Genomic DNA, 20,307 nt, shown 5'->3' with positions numbered 1-20,307 from the left:
TCTGTCTCAACACTATACCTTGTCTTCTCTCTGTCTCAACACTCTCCCTTATCTTCCCTCTGTCTCAACACTCTCCCTTGTCTTCCCTCTGTCTCAATATTCTCCCTTGTCTTCCCTCTGTCTCAACACTATACCTTGTCTTCTCTCTGTCTCAACACTCTCCCTTGTCTTCCCGCTGTCTCAACACTCTCCCTTGTCTTCCCTCTGTCTCAACACTCTCCCTTGTCTTCCCTCTGTCTCAACACTCTCCCTTGTCTTCCCTCTGTCTCAACACTATACCTTGTCTTCCCTCTGTCTCAACACTATACCTTGTCTTCCCTCTGTCTCAACACTCTCCCTTGTCTTCCCTCTGTCTCAACACTATACCTTGTCTTCCCTCTGTCTCAACACTATACCTTGTCTTCTCTCTGTCTCAACACTCTCCCTTGTCTTCCCTCTGTCTCAACACTCTCCCTTGTCTTCCCTCTGTCTCAACACTCTCCCTTGTCTTCCCTCTGTCTCAACACTCTCCCTTGTCTTCCCTCTGTCTCAACACTATACCTTGTCTTCCCTCTGTCTCAACACTATACCTTGTCTTCCCTCTGTCTCAACACTCTCCCTTGTCTTCCCTCTGTCTCAACACTATACCTTGTCTTCCCTCTGTCTCAACACTATACCTTGTCTTCCCTCTGTCTCAACACTCTCCCTTGTCTTCCCTCTGTCTCAACACTATACCTTGTCTTCCCTCTGTCTCAACACTCTCCCTTGTCTTCCCTCTGTCTCAACACTATACCTTGTCTTCCCTCTGTCTCAACACTATACCTTGTCTTCTCTCTGTCTCAACACTCTCCCTTATCTTCCCTCTGTCTCAACACTCTCCCTTGTCTTCCCTCTGTCTCAACACTATACCTTGTCTTCCCTCTGTCTCAACACTATACCTTGTCTTCCCTCTGTCTCAACACTATACCTTGTCTTCCCTCTGTCTCAACACTATACCTTGTCTTCCCTCTGTCTCAACACTCTCCCTTGTCTTCCCTCTGTCTCAACACTATACCTTGTCTTCCCTCTGTCTCAACACTCTCCCTTGTCTTCCCTCTGTCTCAACACTATACCTTGTCTTCTCTCTGTCTCAACACTCTCCCTTGTCTTCCCTCTGTCTCAACACTCTCCCTTGTCTTCCCTCTGTCTCAACACTATACCTTGTCTTCCCTCTGTCTCAACACTCTCCCTTGTCTTCCCTCTGTCTCAACACTATACCTTGTCTTCCCTCTGTCTCAACACTATACCTTGTCTTCCCTCTGTCTCAACACTATACCTTGTCTTCTCTCTGTCTCAACACTCTCCCTTATCTTCCCTCTGTCTCAACACTATACCTTGTCTTCTCTCTGTCTCAACACTATACCTTGTCTTCCCTCTGTCCCAACACTATACCTTGTCTTCCCTCTGTCTCAACACTCTCCCTTGTCTTCCCTCTGTCTCAACACTCTCCCTTGTCTTCCCTCTGTCTCAACACTATACCTTGTCTTCCCTCTGTCTCAACACTATACCTTGTCTTCCCTCTGTCTCAACACTATACCTTGTCTTCCCTCTGTCTCAACACTATACCTTGTCTTCCCTCTGTCTCAACACTCTCCCTTGTCTTCCCTCTGTCTCAACACTCTCCCTTGTCTTCCCTCTGTCTCAACACTATACCTTGTCTTCTCTCTGTCTCAACACTCTCCCTTGTCTTCCCTCTGTCTCAACACTCTCCCTTATCTTCCCTCTGTCTCAACACTCTCCCTTGTCTTCCCTCTGTCTCAACACTCTCCCTTGTCTTCCCTCTGTCTCAACACTCTCCCTTGTCTTCCCTCTGTCTCAACACTATACCTTGTCTTCCCTCTGTCTCAACACTATACCTTGTCTTCTCTCTGTCTCAACACTCTCCCTTGTCTTCCCTCTGTCTCAACACTCTCCCTTGTCTTCCCTCTGTCTCAACACTCTCCCTTGTCTTCCCTCTGTCTCAACACTATACCTTGTCTTCCCTCTGTCTCAACACTATACCTTGTCTTCCCTCTGTCTCAACACTCTCCCTTGTCTTCCCTCTGTCTCAACACTATACCTTGTCTTCTCTCTGTCTCAACACTCTCCCTTGTCTTCCCTCTGTCTCAACACTATACCTTGTCTTCCCTCTGTCTCAACACTATACCTTGTCTTCCCTCTGTCTCAACACTCTCCCTTGTCTTCCCTCTGTCTCAACACTATACCTTGTCTTCCCTCTGTCTCAACACTATACCTTGTCTTCCCTCTGTCTCAACACTATCCCTTGTCTTCCCTCTGTCTCAACACTATACCTTGTCTTCCCTCTGTCTCAACACTCTCCCTTGTCTTCCCTCTGTCTCAACACTATACCTTGTCTTCCCTCTGTCTCAACACTCTCCCTTGTCTTCCCTCTGTCTCAATACTATACCTTGCTTTCTCTCTGTCTCAACACTGTCCCTTGTCTTCCCTCTGTCTCAACACTATACCTTGTCTTCTCTCTGTCTCAACACTCTCCCTTGTCTTCCCTCTGTCTCAACACTCTCCCTTGTCTTCCCTCTGTCTCAACACTATACCTTGTCTTCCCTCTGTCTCAACACTCTCCCTTGTCTTCCCTCTGTCTCAACACTATACCTTGTCTTCCCTCTGTCTCAACACTCTCCCTTGTCTTCCCTCTGTCTCAACACTATACCTTGTCTTCCCTCTGTCTCAACACTCTCCCTTGTCTTCCCTCTGTCTCAACACTATACCTTGTCTTCTCTCTGTCTCAACACTATACCTTGCCTTTTCTCTGTCTCAACACTATAACTTGTCTTCTCTGTGTCTCAACACTATATCTTGTCTTCCGTCTGTCTCAACACTATACCTTGTCTTCCCTCTGTCTCAACACTCTCCCTTGTCTTCCCTCTGTCTCAACACTATACCTTGTCTTCTCTCTGTCTCAACACTCTCCCTTGTCTTCCCTCTGTCTCAACACTATACCTTGTCTTCCCTCTGTCTCAACACTATACCTTGTCTTCCCTCTGTCTCAACACTCTCCCTTGTCTTCCCTCTGTCTCAACACTATACCTTGTCTTCCCTCTGTCTCAACACTATACCTTGTCTTCTCTCTGTCTCAACACTCTCCCTTGTCTTCCCTCTGTCTCAACACTATACCTTGTCTTCCCTCTGTCTCAACACTGTCCCTTGTCTTCCCTCTGTCTCAACACTATACCTTGTCTTCCCTCTGTCTCAACACTCTCCCTTGTCTTCCCTCTGTCTCAACACTATACCTTGTCTTCTCTCTGTCTCAACACTCTCCCTTGTCTTCCCTCTGTCTCAACACTATACCTTGTCTTCTCTCTGTCTCAACACTCTCCCTTGTCTTCCCTCTGTCTCAACACTCTCCCTTGTCTTCCCTCTGTCTCAATACTCTCCCTTGTCTTCCCTCTGTCTCAACACTATACCTTGTCTTCTCTCTGTCTCAACACTCTCCCTTGTCTTCCCTCTGTCTCAACACTCTCCCTTGTCTTCCCTCTGTCTCAACACTCTCCCTTATCTTCCCTCTGTCTCAACACTCTCCCTTGTCTTCCCTCTGTCTCAACACTATACCTTGTCTTCCCTCTGTCTCAACACTATACCTTGTCTTCCCTCTGTCTCAACACTCTCCCTTGTCTTCCCTCTGTCTCAACACTATACCTTGTCTTCCCTCTGTCTCAACACTATACCTTGTCTTCTCTCTGTCTCAACACTCTCCCTTGTCTTCCCTCTGTCTCAACACTCTCCCTTGTCTTCCCTCTGTCTCAACACTATCCCTTGTCTTCCCTCTGTCTCAACACTCTCCCTTGTCTTCCCTCTGTCTCAACACTATACCTTGTCTTCCCTCTGTCTCAACACTATACCTTGTCTTCCCTCTGTCTCAACACTCTCCCTTGTCTTTCCTCTGTCTCAACACTATACCTTGTCTTCCCTCTGTCTCAACACTATACCTTGTCTTCCCTCTGTCTCAACACTATACCTTGTCTTCCCTCTGTCTCAACACTATACCTTGTCTTCCCTCTGTCTCAACACTCTCCCTTGTCTTCCCTCTGTCTCAACACTATACCTTGTCTTCCCTCTGTCTCAACACTATACCTTGTCTTCTCTCTGTCTCAACACTCTCCCTTATCTTCCCTCTGTCTCAACACTCTCCCTTGTCTTCCCTCTGTCTCAACACTATACCTTGTCTTCCCTCTGTCTCAACACTATACCTTGTCTTCCCTCTGTCTCAACACTATACCTTGTCTTCCCTCTGTCTCAACACTATACCTTGTCTTCCCTCTGTCTCAACACTCTCCCTTGTCTTCCCTCTGTCTCAACACTATACCTTGTCTTCCCTCTGTCTCAACACTCTCCCTTGTCTTCCCTCTGTCTCAACACTATACCTTGTCTTCTCTCTGTCTCAACACTCTCCCTTGTCTTCCCTCTGTCTCAACACTCTCCCTTGTCTTCCCTCTGTCTCAACACTATACCTTGTCTTCCCTCTGTCTCAACACTCTCCCTTGTCTTCCCTCTGTCTCAACACTATACCTTGTCTTCCCTCTGTCTCAACACTATACCTTGTCTTCCCTCTGTCTCAACACTATACCTTGTCTTCTCTCTGTCTCAACACTCTCCCTTGTCTTCCCTCTGTCTCAACACTATACCTTGTCTTCCCTCTGTCTCAACACTATACCTTGTCTTCCCTCTGTCTCAACACTATACCTTGTCTTCTCTCTGTCTCAACACTCTCCCTTGTCTTCCCTCTGTCTCAACACTCTCCCTTGTCTTCCCTCTGTCTCAACACTCTCCCTTGTCTTCCCTCTGTCTCAACACTCTCCCTTGTCTTCCCTCTGTCTCAACACTCTCCCTTGTCTTCCCTCTGTCTCAACACTCTCCCTTGTCTTCCCTCTGTCTCAACACTATACCTTGTCTTCCCTCTGTCTCAACACTATACCTTGTCTTCCCTCTGTCTCAACACTCTCCCTTGTCTTCCCTCTGTCTCAACACTATACCTTGTCTTCTCTCTGTCTCAACACTCTCCCTTGTCTTCCCTCTGTCCCAACACTATACCTTATCTTCCCTCTGTCTCAACACTATACCTTGTCTTCCCTCTGTCTCAACACTCTCCCTTGTCTTCCCTCTGTCTCAACACTATACCTTGTCTTCCCTCTGTCTCAACACTCTCCCTTGTCTTCCCTCTGTCTCAACACTATACCTTGTCTTCTCTCTGTCTCAACACTCTCCCTTGTCTTCCCTCTGTCTCAACACTATACCTTGTCTTCCCTCTGTCTCAACACTATACCTTGTCTTCCCTCTGTCTCAACACTATACCTTGTCTTCCCTCTGTCTCAACACTCTCCCTTGTCTTCCCTCTGTCTCAACACTATACCTTGTCTTCCCTCTGTCTCAACACTATACCTTGTCTTCTCTCTGTCTCAACACTCTCCCTTGTCTTCCCTCTGTCTCAACACTATACCTTGTCTTCCCTCTGTCTCAACACTCTCCCTTGTCTTCCCTCTGTCTCAACACTATACCTTGTCTTCCCTCTGTCTCAACACTCTCCCTTGTCTTCCCTCTGTCTCAACACTATACCTTGTCTTCTCTCTGTCTCAACACTCTCCCTTGTCTTCCCTCTGTCTCAACACTATACCTTGTCTTCTCTCTGTCTCAACACTCTCCCTTGTCTTCCCTCTGTCTCAACACTCTCCCTTGTCTTCCCTCTGTCTCAACACTATACCTTGTCTTCCCTCTGTCTCAACACTCTCCCTTGTCTTCCCTCTGTCTCAACACTATACCTTGTCTTCCCTCTGTCTCAACACTCTCCCTTGTCTTCCCTCTGTCTCAACACTATACCTTGTCTTCCCTCTGTCTCAACACTCTCCCTTGTCTTCCCTCTGTCTCAACACTATACCTTGTCTTCCCTCTGTCTCAACACTATACCTTGTCTTCCCTCTGTCTCAACACTATACCTTGTCTTCCCTCTGTCTCAACACTATACCTTGTCTTCCCTCTGTCTCAACACTCTCCCTTGTCTTCCCTCTGTCCCAACACTATACCTTATCTTCCCTCTGTCTCAACACTATACCTTGTCTTCCCTCTGTCTCAACACTCTCCCTTGTCTTCCCTCTGTCTCAACACTCTCCCTTGTCTTCCCTCTGTCTCAACACTATACCTTGTCTTCCCTCTGTCTCAACACTCTCCCTTGTCTTCCCTCTGTCTCAACACTATACCTTGTCTTCCCTCTGTCTCAACACTCTCCCTTGTCTTCCCTCTGTCTCAACACTATACCTTGTCTTCTCTCTGTCTCAACACTATACCTTGTCTTCTCTCTGTCTCAACACTCTCCCTTATCTTCCCTCTGTCTCAACACTCTCCCTTGTCTTCCCTCTGTCTCAACACTATACCTTGTCTTCCCTCTGTCTCAACACTATACCTTGTCTTCTCTCTGTCTCAACACTATACCTTGTCTTCCCTCTGTCTCAACACTATACCTTATCTTCCCTCTGTCTCAACACTCTCCCTTGTCTTCCCTCTGTCTCAACACTCTCCCTTGTCTTCCCTCTGTCTCAACACTATACCTTGTCTTCCCTCTGTCTCAACACTCTCCCTTGTCTTCCCTCTGTCTCAACACTCTCCCTTGTCTTCCCTCTGTCTCAACACTCTCCCTTGTCTTCCCTCTGTCTCAACACTCTCCCTTGTCTTCCCTCTGTCTCAACACTCTCCCTTGTCTTCCCTCTGTCTCAACACTATACCTTGTCTTCCCTCTGTCTCAACACTATACCTTGTCTTCTCTCTGTCTCAACACTCTCCCTTGTCTTCCCTCTGTCTCAACACTCTCCCTTGTCTTCCCTCTGTCTCAACACTATACCTTGTCTTCCCTCTGTCTCAACACTCTCCCTTGTCTTCCCTCTGTCTCAACACTATACCTTGTCTTCCCTCTGTCTCAACACTATACCTTGTCTTCCCTCTGTCTCAACACTCTCCCTTGTCTTCCCTCTGTCTCAACACTATACCTTGTCTTCTCTCTGTCTCAACACTCTCCCTTGTCTTCCCTCTGTCTCAACACTATACCTTGTCTTCCCTCTGTCTCAACACTATACCTTGTCTTCTCTCTGTCTCAACACTCTCCCTTGTCTTCCCTCTGTCTCAACACTCTCCCTTGTCTTCCCTCTGTCTCAACACTATACCTTGTCTTCCCTCTGTCTCAACACTATACCTTGTCTTCCCTCTGTCTCAACACTATACCTTGTCTTCCCTCTGTCTCAACACTATACCTTGTCTTCCCTCTGTCTCAACACTCTCCCTTGTCTTCCCTCTGTCTCAACACTATACCTTGTCTTCTCTCTGTCTCAACACTCTCCCTTGTCTTCCCTCTGTCTCAACACTATACCTTGTCTTCTCTCTGTCTCAACACTCTCCCTTGTCTTCCCTCTGTCTCAACACTCTCCCTTGTCTTCCCTCTGTCTCAACACTATATCTTGTCTTCCCTCTGTCTCAACACTATACCTTGTCTTCCCTCTGTCTCAACACTCTCCCTTGTCTTCCCTCTGTCTCAACACTATACCTTGTCTTCCCTCTGTCTCAACACTATACCTTGTCTTCTCTCTGTCTCAACACTCTCCCTTATCTTCCCTCTGTCTCAACACTCTCCCTTATCTTCCCTCTGTCTCAACACTCTCCCTTGTCTTCCCTCTGTCTCAACACTCTCCCTTGTCTTCCCTCTGTCTCAACACTATACCTTGTCTTCCCTCTGTCTCAACACTATACCTTGTCTTCCCTCTGTCTCAACACTCTCCCTTGTCTTCCCTCTGTCCCAACACTATACCTTATCTTCCCTCTGTCTCAACACTATACCTTGTCTTCCCTCTGTCTCAACACTCTCCCTTGTCTTCCCTCTGTCTCAACACTATACCTTGTCTTCTCTCTGTCTCAACACTCTCCCTTATCTTCCCTCTGTCTCAACACTATACCTTGTCTTCCCTCTGTCTCAACACTATACCTTGTCTTCCCTCTGTCCCAACACTCACCCTTATCTTCCCTCTGTCTCAATACTCTCCCTTGTCTTCCCTCTGACTCAACACTATACCTTGTCTTCCCTCTGTCTCAACACTATACCTTGTCTTCCCTCTGTCTCAACACTATACCTTGTCTTCCCTCTGTCTCAACACTATACCTTGTCTTCCCTCTGTCTCAACACTCTCCCTTGTCTTCCCTCTGTCTCAACACTATACCTTGTCTTCCCTCTGTCTCAACACTCTCCCTTGTCTTCCCTCTGTCTCAACACTATACCTTGTCTTCCCTCTGTCTCAACACTCTCCCTTGTCTTCCCTCTGTCTCAACACTCTCCCTTGTCTTCCCTCTGTCTCAACACTATACCTTGTCTTCCCTCTGTCTCAACACTCTCCCTTGTCTTCCCTCTGTCTCAACACTATACCTTGTCTTCCCTCTGTCTCAACACTATACCTTGTCTTCTCTCTGTCTCAACACTCTCCCTTGTCTTCCCTCTGTCTCAACACTATACCTTGTCTTCCCTCTGTCTCAACACTATACCTTGTCTTCCCTCTGTCTCAACACTATACCTTGTCTTCTCTCTGTCTCAACACTCTCCCTTATCTTCCCTCTGTCTCAACACTCTCCCTTGTCTTCCCTCTGTCTCAACACTCTCCCTTGTCTTCCCTCTGTCTCAACACTCTCCCTTGTCTTCCCTCTGTCTCAACACTATACCTTGTCTTCCCTCTGTCTCAACACTCTCCCTTGTCTTCCCTCTGTCTCAACACTATACCTTGTCTTCTCTCTGTCTCAACACTCTCCCTTGTCTTCCCTCTGTCCCAACACTATACCTTGTCTTCCCTCTGTCTCAACACTCTCCCTTGTCTTCCCTCTGTCTCAACACTATACCTTGTCTTCTCTCTGTCTCAACACTATACCTTGTCTTCCCTCTGTCTCAACACTCTCCCTTGTCTTCCCTCTGTCTCAACACTATACCTTGTCTTCCCTCTGTCTCAACACTATACCTTGTCTTCCCTCTGTCTCAACACTCTCCCTTGTCTTCCCTCTGTCTCAACACTCTCCCTTGTCTTCCCTCTGTCTCAACACTATACCTTGTCTTCTCTCTGTCTCAACACTCTCCCTTGTCTTCCCTCTGTCTCAACACTCTCCCTTGTCTTCCCTCTGTCTCAACACTATACCTTGTCTTCCCTCTGTCTCAACACTATACCTTGTCTTCTCTCTGTCTCAACACTCTCCCTTGTCTTCCCTCTGTCTCAACACTATACCTTGTCTTCCCTCTGTCTCAGCACCTTACCTTGCTGTGTCCCCATACTTCTTGATGTACTTCATACCATTTCAGAATTGAAGTATGTTGTAGTTTTGCTTCATTGGTCCATTTGATGTTTCCAGTTATGTTTATTATTGATTTTCAGACCTTCAATATTACTTGTGTTTTCATTTGTTTAAAAGTAATTGTGTCTTTTAGATGTGCACATTTTGAATTTCCTACTATTTGTATAGCCCCTCATATTAACCTCTTATATTCTTGCCATGTTGTTTTCCTCTCTATATCCAATCAGTTTAGGCCTTTCAATATTCAGTAAGTATTTTCTAATTTGGAGTGTCTTTGGCACTTTTCTCTATTTCAGCTGTCAGAATATAGGAACAGCCAAGTGTATGGCTTACTCCTGTTTCGAAAGATCTATCCATCTATGGCATATTCAACCTAATGAACCTCTCCGTTTCTTCTTTCCATCCTTCCGTTCTCTTCTTAACTTCTGTGCTTGGAAATGTGCTGAAAATGATATGAAGGCACAATACAACTGCAAGCTGTTTGCTTCATTTCAGAGCATGGTGAAATTCTCTTAAAAATAACGGAGATGCCTGTTAGTTGAAAATAAGCAGAATTATTTCTTTGTCTTGGGTGAGATTCAAATCAGGGCCCCAAAACTGCAAATCATTTGTGCTCTTTGGATTTACGTCTAAATCAAACTGAAGAGGTAAGTGAAAGGAGGAGAGGAAATCATATTGGTCATTTCTGGCTGCCACAAAAATAGTAAGGGATGTGATTGCTGATCCAATACAACACCCTTGTTTACTTTTTATATTCTTAAATGGATAGGTCCCAACCTGAATTTAGTAGTACAATAGGTGATAATTTTTTCATGAAGTAATGAATAGAAAAGACACAAAAAAATTGTGATTTGGGCGCCACTACCACCTGGTTACGGAACAGAGCAGGGTTGTTAGAATCCAGTTATGCAGTGTATCTCAGAAAGATTTCAGCAGTTTATGAAGTTGATATATTAGAGTGTAGAAGATATTGCTAGTATACTCCGTAAGTATTGGTGACAGTATCTCCTCCTCACTGACGATCCACATTGGCGCACCTCAGGTGTGTGCTTAGCCCACTGCTCTACTCTCTCTACACCCATGACTGTGTGGCTAGGTACAGCTGAAATACCATCTTATAATTTGCTGATGATACAACCATTGTTGGTAGAATATCAGATGGAGACGAGAGGGTGTACAGGAGTGAGATATGCCAACTAGTGGAGTGGTGTCGCAGCAACAACCTTACACTCAATGTCAGCAAGACAAAAGAGCTGATTGTGGACTTCAGGAAGGGTAAGATGAAGGAACACATACCAATCCTCAGAGGGATCAGAAGTGGAGAAAGTGAGCAATTTCAAGTTCCTGAATGTCAAGATCTCTGAGGATCTCACCTGGTCCCAACATATCAATGCAGCTATAAAGAAGGCAAGACAATGGCTGTATTTCATTAGGATTTGAAGAGATTTGGTTCGTCAGCTAAAACACTTGAAAACTTCTACAGATGTACTGTGCAGAGCATTCTGACAGGCTGCTTCACTGTGGTATGGAGGGGCGGCTACTGCATGGGATCAAAAGAAGCTACAGAAAGTTGTAAAATTAGACCCATCACCCAGGACATGCCCTCTTCTCATTGTTGCCATAAGGAAGGAGGAACAGAAGACTGAAGGCACACACTCAGCAATTCAGGAACAGCTTCTTACCTTCTACCATACCATTCCTAAATGGACATTGAACCCATGAACACTACCTCACTTTTAAAAATATATAATATTTCTGTTTTTGTACTATTTTTATTATTCAATATACATATATATACTGTAGTTGATCCATTTACTTATTTCCCTTTTCTATATTATCATATATTGCTTTGAACTGCTGCTGCTAAGTTATGATGATTATGAAGACACGTAGTCCTCTTTTATTGTCATTTAGTAATGCATGCATTAAGAAATGATACATTATTTCCTCCGGTGTGATATCACAAAACACAGGACAAACCAAGACTGAAAAAATTGACAAAACCACATAATTATAACATATAGTTACAACAGCGCAACAATTCCATAACTTAATGAAGAAGTCCGTGAGCACAGAAAAATTCAAAGTTTCTCAAATGTCCCACATCTCTCGCAGACGGGAGAAGGAAGAAAAACTCTCCCTGTCATGTCGACCACAATTCGACTCTGAGTCATCTGAAAACTTCGAGCTCTGATCGGCTCTCTGACACCGAGTACTGAGTGCCATCTGTCTCCGAACGATTCGACCTCTTTCTCGTTTGCCAAAAGCAGGCAAGGCCGGGGATTTTTTGAGGCCTACCCTCCAAAAGATTCCCGACCACACAGTAACCACAGCAGTGAACAAGCATTTCAGAAATTTCTCCAGATGTTCCTCTGTCCTTTCACATCCATTCTCCATCAAATCAGAATTGTCCACGGCCCCTATTTAACAGATACAATATTATTTTTCACCAGAGGGCTGCGCACGCGCAAGCGCGCTGCCATCTTCTCCTCCCACTAACAAAGTTAACAAATTTTACGCCATATACCAGTGACAATAAGCCTGATTTTGATTCTGAAGTCCCCATGTCATGTAGATACAAAGTGCCTCAGAGTACAGCATTAAAAATCCTGGAATTTATTCCCTTCAGTTTGGTTTTAAATTCATAATTAGATTTCCACATAATTAAGTATGAGAATCTGAACAGTCTCTTATTTTCAGAATCTCAGGAATGGGCACCAGTAGGGTGGCATTTTTTTTTAACTTGGTGGCTCTGACCTAATTGTGTGGTTGGAGGAAGAGGACAGAGTGAAGGCAGTTGAGGTTCATGGTACTTGGCTTGTCTTGTCATGAAGCAATTATAAAAACATTAATTACCTTTTGAACTCACTTCTGGGCTGGCTACTGCCCTCCCAGCATTTATCCGACAATCATTGCACTAATTGTCATACAGTTGAGCATTACAGTTCTGTGTATGTCGCAGGACTCTGATTCTTGCTTTGTTCATGAGCCCTGCTAGATGATAGGTTGATAGTCAGGTTAAGTTAGGCTTATGACATGATTCTAAAGAGAAGCATCCATGCAGTACTTGAATCACAAAGGCTAAGGGAACTCGGCATATCTCCAAAGACCCTCATCAGTTTTTAAAGATGCACCACAGAGACATACTATCGAGGTGCATCACAGCAAAATCGTAAAAAAAATGACAGAGTTGTGAACACAGTCCATTCTTTCATGAAAACCATTCTTTGTTCTGTCAACATACATCAAAGTTGCTGGTGAACGCAGCAGGCCAGGCAGCATCTATAGGAAGAGATGTTCTGTTGACCTGTCTACACTTTCCACTGCCTGGTGAAAGTAACCAACATAGTCAAAGACCCCTCCTCTCTTCTCTTCTGCCACCTTCCATTGGGCAGAAGATACAACAGCTTGAAAAGGGCAGGTTCTCTCCTACTGTTATAAAACTCCTGCATAGACCTCTTGTTCAATAAAAATGAATTCTCAATCTCTTAACCTACCTTGTCATGGCCAGTGCACTTTAGTAGTCTACCAGTTCACACTTTTCTTTAACTGTAAATTTTTTGACATTCTGTTATTGCTTTTTCCTTTGTATTATCTTGATGTACTTATATTTGGACTGAACATCTCGATGGCATGCAAAATAACATTTTTCACCATATCTCGATACATACATATAACAATAATAAACCAGTTACTAATGTGAAAGGCTATGGAGCAATGTGGGTAGGTGGAATTAGTGTAGAAAGAAACTACAGGGAGCATGGTCTGTTTTCCTTCTGTGCAGTTATAATAGTCTGTCTGGAAAATAATTTGATTCAAACTTCCATTCAATTGCCAGTGTGAAAAAGTCCAGTTTTCCAAATGAATTTAGCAAACAAAATGAAGCTAGCTGCAGCCCAATTCTCAAGCACGTTGTGTATCAAGTAGATGGATTGGAAAATTGTCCTCTGTCAAAGCATATTAGATCCAAGATTTTTCATATACCACAGCAGATTATTATGTTTAACACACTACAAAGTAATGATCCTTTCTTAATATTTCATGCTTTTACTTTTCAGATGTTGACGAATGTGTTGAAGGAACAGATAATTGTCACATTGATGCCATCTGTCAGAACACCCCCAAGTCATACAAATGTATCTGCAAGTCTGGTTACACAGGAGATGGCAAACAGTGTGAAGGTAGTATAATCCTAAGCTATATTACAAAATTCACAGTGTATTACCATCTAATAAACAATGTTCTGTCTTTCTTTTCCATTTCTTTCATCATTGATATTACAAAGTGGGTTCATGTCATTTAGCCTGATTAATGCTTAATGTCTGTGTGTGCATTTCCTGTATTGGGTGAAGCCAAAATTGAGAAAGTGCAGAAAATGTTTTTCTCATAATGACTTATTAATTGGAAATATTGGAATGAAGAGCTGATCTTTCAATGACATGACTGTGGTTACATTGCCTTCTGAAATAGGAATGAATAATATTGTTATTTTCTGTACCTGCGTCACAAACATATCTTTAGTTGTAATTAACATTAAAGCAAATTTCTGTTCTGTAGTTTGTTGTGTTGAAACTGTGGACACATTTCTGCTTTTTAAATTCCTCCTATATTTTGGCATCCATTAGTGTCATGAGACCATGGATTTGCACTGTGGAAGGTTTCCAGGGCGCAGACCTGGGCAAGGTTGTATGGAAGACCAACAGTTGCCCATGCTGCAGGTCTCCCCTCTCCACGCCACCGATGTTGTCCAAGGGAAGGGCACTAGGGCCGATACAGCTTGGCACCGGTGTTGTCGCAGAGCAATTCCTCCTACTTTTAATTATATTATGCATTTTTTTCTTATTTGTAAATTCTCCAATGATAATATGAACGATGCCAAGTATTTTAAAATTTGGAAGCCTAATTAGGATGCTGTCATAGAAAAACCCATTGTTGATTTGGATTGTACAAAAGCTCCAAGAATCATTATGCCTCAGAGACATTACCCACTTATCATATCCCTTATACTGACATGTTCTTCGAGCAGAGCTCAATCTTAATCTATGTAGACTTTCCCAGCACGGCAGTGGCTAATACAAGGGGACATAATCTGAAGGTGATTCGAGAAAAGTGAAAGGGGGGGTGTCAGCGGCAGTTTTTTACACAGAAAGTATTGGGTTCATGGAACACCCTGGCAGGGATGGTGCTAGAGGAACATGCATTAGGGACACTAATGAAACTCTTAGAAAGGTGCATGAATGAAAGGAAAATTGAGGGCTTTGTAGGAGGGAAGGTTTAGATTGATCTTAGAGTAGGTTAAAAGGTTGGCATAACTTCATGAGCTGAAGTGCCTGTACTGTGCTGTAGTGTTCTGTGTTCTAGGAAGGTTACCAAATCATCCTTTCCCACGTGTTCATGCACTGTTGAAGTACCACCCTATGTTAATCTGCAGTTTATAGTTATTATATTAGAATATTTTACCATAACTTTTGATAATTATGAGATTACTTTTTAAGGAAATAATGTCTTTATAATCTCAAGAAAGCATTCCTTATCAAATGATTGATATAATGTAAAATCTCTTGTGGGGGGGAATTGAAAAGCTGTTAAGTAGCAATAATTCAGGTTCAAGCATTTGACATGTTTTTAGAGATGTTCTTGAAGATAACTTCTTAAATATTTAATGGTGAGATACTATTCTTGCTGTAACTGTATTCATTGTTTTATATTAGTGGAACCATTGCTTGAACATTAACCTGGAGAATCAATCAGAATCAGGTTTACTATCACTGACATAAGATTGTGCAATGTGTTGTTTAGTGACAGCATTACGGTGCAAGATTTAAAATTAGTGTAAGTTACAAAGATAAATAAATAGTGCAAAAGACATAATAAGGTAGTGCTCATGGGTTTATGGACTGTTCATAAATCTGATGGTGGAGGGGAAGAAGCTTCTCTTAATGTTAAGTGTGGGTCTTCGGGCTCCTGTACCTCCTCCCCCTACGATAAGTAACACGAAGAAGGCATGTCCTAGCTGGTGAGATGGCAGCTGCCTTTTTCAGGCAACACTTCTTGAAGATATCCTGATGGGGGTGTTGAGGGTTGTGCCCATGCTGGGAATGGCTGCGTCCAGAACCCTCTGCAGCTTCTGTGATCCCGTGTATCGGAGGCTTCATGCCAGTTAGAATGCTCTCCAAATGTACAATTTACAAGAGTCTTTGGTACATATGTAATCTCCTCCAGCTACTAATGAAGTAATGGGAGGAGGGACCTACAATAGGTGCTAGCATTTTGAACCGACTTCTCACCTGGAGGGAATTTCAAGTTTAGGATTCATTGACACTCTCCAAAATTATTACACAGTTGAAGCATATTAAAAATCATCCTGTGGAACACTATTAAACATGCTGGTCGAGGTAAAACGTGTGTGCTTAACTCAATTGAGCTACACTAAATACAATTCTTACTAGTCTGTTTATTTCTTTTTGTCAAATTATATGTAATATACTTGCTGTTTCCAGCTTACACGGTCCCCTGTTTACAAGAGTTCCATTACCGAAAACCATTCATCACACAAACTGTACATAGTACATAAATGAAAAAAAACAGCGTCTGGGAGAGGATCACAGCTACAGCGGTGATGGGAGAGTGAGCGGGCACTGGAAGAGCAGCTGCTAGCCAGCCTCAGTGACTCAGTGAGTGGGAGGGTGAGCCTGCTGAGTGCTTCCAGCTCTGCTCAGCTCACCCAGTTGCAGCTTATTGGGTGCTGAGGTAGGGGGTCGTGGGAGAGGGGAGGGTGGGGGATGCACCCGGAACTGCCTCATTCCCACCTGGCAGAAGATGACTGCAGCTCCACAGCAGCCATCAAATTCATCGTCATGCATCATGCTGCGGTCCCAAACCACTTCTGTACAACAGTTGGGCATTTGCAACCTGAGCAAGACTTGATTTACAATTGGTGTATTTTCACTAGTCTGCAGAAGAAGCAATAAAATTGTTTGCATACTCTCTGTGTCCTTTATGTACAAGTATCATAATTTGCAACTCTGTCCAAATGTGGGCAGTGCTTCATTTTCACAGAATTGGAAATTTCTTTGTGTTTAGAAGTGGAATGATCTCCAGAGTTGATGCAAGTAATTGCACTGCAGAGTATTTTAGAGTTTCTATGTTAGGTATGTTTCTAGTAATCACTGGGGTTGGGGGTTTGAGATTTGTTCTATGCATGTCATTGGGAGATAACTCAGAATGATGGAACAGAGTCAATTGATCATCTTCTCAGTGCAGCTGTTTCATTTTGTATTGAATATCGATGAAAGTGACCATGCAATTCATTTTTATTGAAGATGGCATATGCTGGTGAATGATTACCTAATTTAACAAATATTTAATTAATTTAGCATAAATTAAACCAAGAAGCTAAAAAGTGAGGCATATTCTGAAGAAATATAAATCTTCTGCTTCTTATTTGTTTGACTACATGTGTACTGACCCTAAAATTAATTATCTTGCAGATATTGATGAATGTGACAACGAATACAACGGTGGCTGTGTTCATGAATGCATCAATATCCCAGGGAATTACCGCTGCACGTGTTATGATGGTTTCAAGTTAGCACATGATGGCCATAACTGCCTTGGTAAGCAGCTTGCCTTCTCACCCATCCTCTGACAATTTCTGTTGTCGATAGGACAGACCAAATACGGATGTAACGTTTGGCATTTTTTACTGCTACTTCTAATCGAGATGCAAACTTTAGTGTCAGTTCACTCATAAGATTCTCTGTACATAACAAATAGTTTGAACCCTCTCATTATTTAAGCTGTACTGATATCTATCAGTACATAGGTAAATAATTCACCAAAATTACAATTCCTAAGTTGTCCAAGAATTTAACAAAACATCCACTGACATTCTCATCAGCTCTTTGCTTTCTATCATTTCAAATGGCTGTGGATTGCATGCTACTTCAGTGAGTGAAATATTTGATTCGCTGTGCGCAATAGATCTTGGAGCTAACCTCCATCATAGGATACCCTTCTCTGGGGCGACATAATGGGGCAGCAGGTAGAGCTGCTGCCTCAGGGCTCTGGGGACTCTGGTCAATTGATCTGTGTGAAGTTTGCACTTCTCCCTGTGATGGAGTGGGTTTCTTCTCTGTGGTGGAATGGATGAAGTTTGCACATTCTCCCTGTGATGGAGTGGGTTTCTTCCCAGTGGCTCTAGTTTCCTCCCACATGCCAAAGACATGCAAGTTCGGTGAATTAGCCACTCTAAGTAACTCTGCTGCGTCAATGAGTGGATGAATCTGGGTGGAGTTGATACAGATGTGAGAAGAATAAAATGGGTTATGGTGAGATGAGTGTAAGTGGATTAATATAAACCTGTTCTGGCAGAGCCAGGTTCAATATCTCTGGCGTATGTTGTTTTGCAGTAGCAGTACATTGCAATATGTAATAATAAATAAATGATAAACTACAATTACATGGGTGGACATGCTTTCATTGTCCATTCAGAAGTCTGATGACAGTGGGGAAAAAACTGTTCTAAAATGTTGAGTGTGTGCCTTCAGGCTTCTGTACCTCCTCCTTGATGGCAGCAACGAGAAGAGGACATGTCCTGAGTGATAGGAGTCCATAATGATGGATGCCACCTTATGAAGATGCCTTTGATGCCAGGGAGGCTAGTACCTATGATGGAGGTGACTGAGTTCGCAAACTTCCAATCCTGTGCAGTGACCCCTGTATACCAGACAATGAATCAACTAGTTAGAATGTTCTCCACAGTGCATCTGTAGAAATTTAGACAAAGGGGAATCGGGTGATGTTGTGTACTCGGGTTTTCAGAAGGCCTTTGACAAGGTGCCGCACATGAGGCTACTTAACAAGCTACGAGACCGTGGTATTACAAGAAAGATACTAGCATGGATAAAGCATTGGCTAATTGGCAGGAGACAAAGAATGGGAATAAAGGGAGCCTTTTCTGATTGGCTGCTGGTGACTAGTGGTGTTCTGCAGGGTTGGTGTTGGGACCACTTCATTTTATGTTGTATGTCAATGATTTTGATATTGGAATTGGTGGCTTTGTGGCCAAGTTTGCAGATGATGTGAAGATATGTGGAGGGGCAGGTGGTGTTGAGGAAGCAGGGTGTCTGCAGAAGGATTTAGACAGATTAGAGGAATGGGCAAAGAAGTGGCAAGTGAAATACAGTGTTGGGAAGTGTATGGTCATACACTTTGGTAGAAGGTATAAAAGCGTGGAGTATTTTCTGAATGGACAGAAAAATCAGAAATCTGAGGTGCGGAGGGACTTGGAAGTTCTCATGCAAGACGTCCTGAAGGCTAACTTGCAAACTGAGTCAGTGGTAAGGAAGGCAAATACAATGTTAGCATTCATTTCGAGGACTGGAAGCTGAGGATTTATAAGGCAGAGGTGAGGCATCACTTGGAGTATTGTGAGTGGTTTTGGACCCTATTTAAGAAAGGATGTGCTGACATTGGATAGTGACCAAAGGAGGTTCACGAGAACGATTCTGGGAATGAAAGGCTTATCATATGAGGAGCGATTGATGCCTCTGGGCCTTCACTTGCTGGAATTTAGATGAATGAGGGAGGATCTCATCAAAACCTATCGAATGTTGAAAGGCCTAGATAGAGTGGATGGGGAGAGGATGTTTCCTATATGGGGGAGTTGAGGACCAGAGAGCACAGCCTCAGAATAGAGTGGTGTCCATTTAGAATGGGGATGAGGAGGAATTTCTTTAGCCAGAGGGTAGTGAATCTGTGGAATTTGTTACCATAGGCAGCTGTGGAGGCAAGGTCATTGGGTGTATTTAAGGCAGAAGTTGATATATTCTTGATTAGTCAGGGAGTGAAAGGTTATGGAGAGAAGAAAGAAGAATGGGGTTAAGAGGGAAATGGACTCAATGGGCCGAATGGCCTAATTCTACTCCTATGTCTTATGGATATATAGTCTTGAGGCAGCTCAATCAGTTCTTCTCGGGCTCTGGTATATTTGTTGCCATTTTGAAGCAGGTGGGAACCTCCGACTGCAGCAGTGAGAGATTGAAAATGTCCTTGAACAGTCCCATCATTTGTTTGGCACAGGTTTTCAGTGCTGTGCCAGTTACATCATCAGAGCCAGAAGCCCTCCTGAGAAAGTTCCGACGAGACAGAGGCCACAGGGTCTGCACGTACTGCAGGGGTTTGCACAGGGATTCTCCCTTTCAGAGAAGGTTGAACTCATCTAGTAGTGAAGCTTCACTGCCATTGACGATGTTGGTTTTTCCTTGTAGGGAGTAGTGGCCTGAAAACCCTGCCAGAGCTGATTCCGTTTCTAACTTCAATTGGAATTGTCTTTTTTGTTGGCTCTTAAAAGAACCTTCCATAGGCCGTACCTGGACTTGTATAGTTCTGGATCACTGGTCTTGAATGCCACAGATCTAGCCCTCAGAAGATTATGAATCTCCTGGTTCATCCATTGCTATGGCTTGGGTATGTCCGGTATGTTATCAAAGGCTCCCACTCATCCGCGCAGGTCTTCATAAAGTCGGTGAGAACTGTGGTGCATTCACTCAGACCTGAACTTGAATCCCTGAATATTGTCCTGTCCACTGACTCACCACAGTCCTGTAAGTGCTCTGTGTCCTCCCATGACCATACCTTCTTGGTTCTCACCTCTGGTGCTGCAGTCTTTAGTCTCTGCCTATACGTTGGGAGTAGAAGTACAGCCAGGTGATCGGACTTTCCAAGATGCGGGTGTGGTAGTATAACAGTGGTCAAATGTGTCGGCTCCTCTGGTTCCACAGGTGATATGTTGGTGGTAGTCGTTCGGAGATTGGTTGAAATCCCTCAAGGTGATAGTGAAAGCATTAGGGCGCAGTATTTCGTGGTTGCTGATCATGGTGCTCAGCTTTTCCAGTGCTTGTCTGACGTTGTCCTAAGGTGGAATGTACACTGCTACCAAGATGATGGCGGAAAGAATCCCTCAGCAGA

The 20,307-nt window shown here is 43.9% G+C and overlaps 1 protein-coding gene across 3 annotated transcripts in view; it reads left to right on the top strand.

Annotated features, from left to right (window-relative positions):
* Positions 1–20,307, top strand: part of LOC134355568 (signal peptide, CUB and EGF-like domain-containing protein 3) — a 502,690-nt gene that overhangs the window by 188,526 nt on the left and 293,857 nt on the right. For all 3 annotated transcript variants that reach the window (XM_063065615.1, XM_063065614.1, XM_063065616.1), the window contains 2 exons: positions 13,395–13,517; positions 16,827–16,952. In XM_063065615.1, the coding sequence (XP_062921685.1) occupies positions 13,395–13,517; positions 16,827–16,952 (249 nt within the window). The remainder of the gene's footprint in view (positions 1–13,394; positions 13,518–16,826; positions 16,953–20,307) is intronic.

The sequence above is a fragment of the Mobula hypostoma genome, chromosome 13 (assembly GCF_963921235.1).
Source record: "Mobula hypostoma chromosome 13, sMobHyp1.1, whole genome shotgun sequence".
Classification (NCBI taxonomy): Eukaryota; Metazoa; Chordata; class Chondrichthyes; order Myliobatiformes; family Myliobatidae; genus Mobula; species Mobula hypostoma.
The sequence above is the reverse complement of the archived record's forward strand: the minus strand, read 5'-3'. Positions and strand labels throughout refer to the sequence as shown.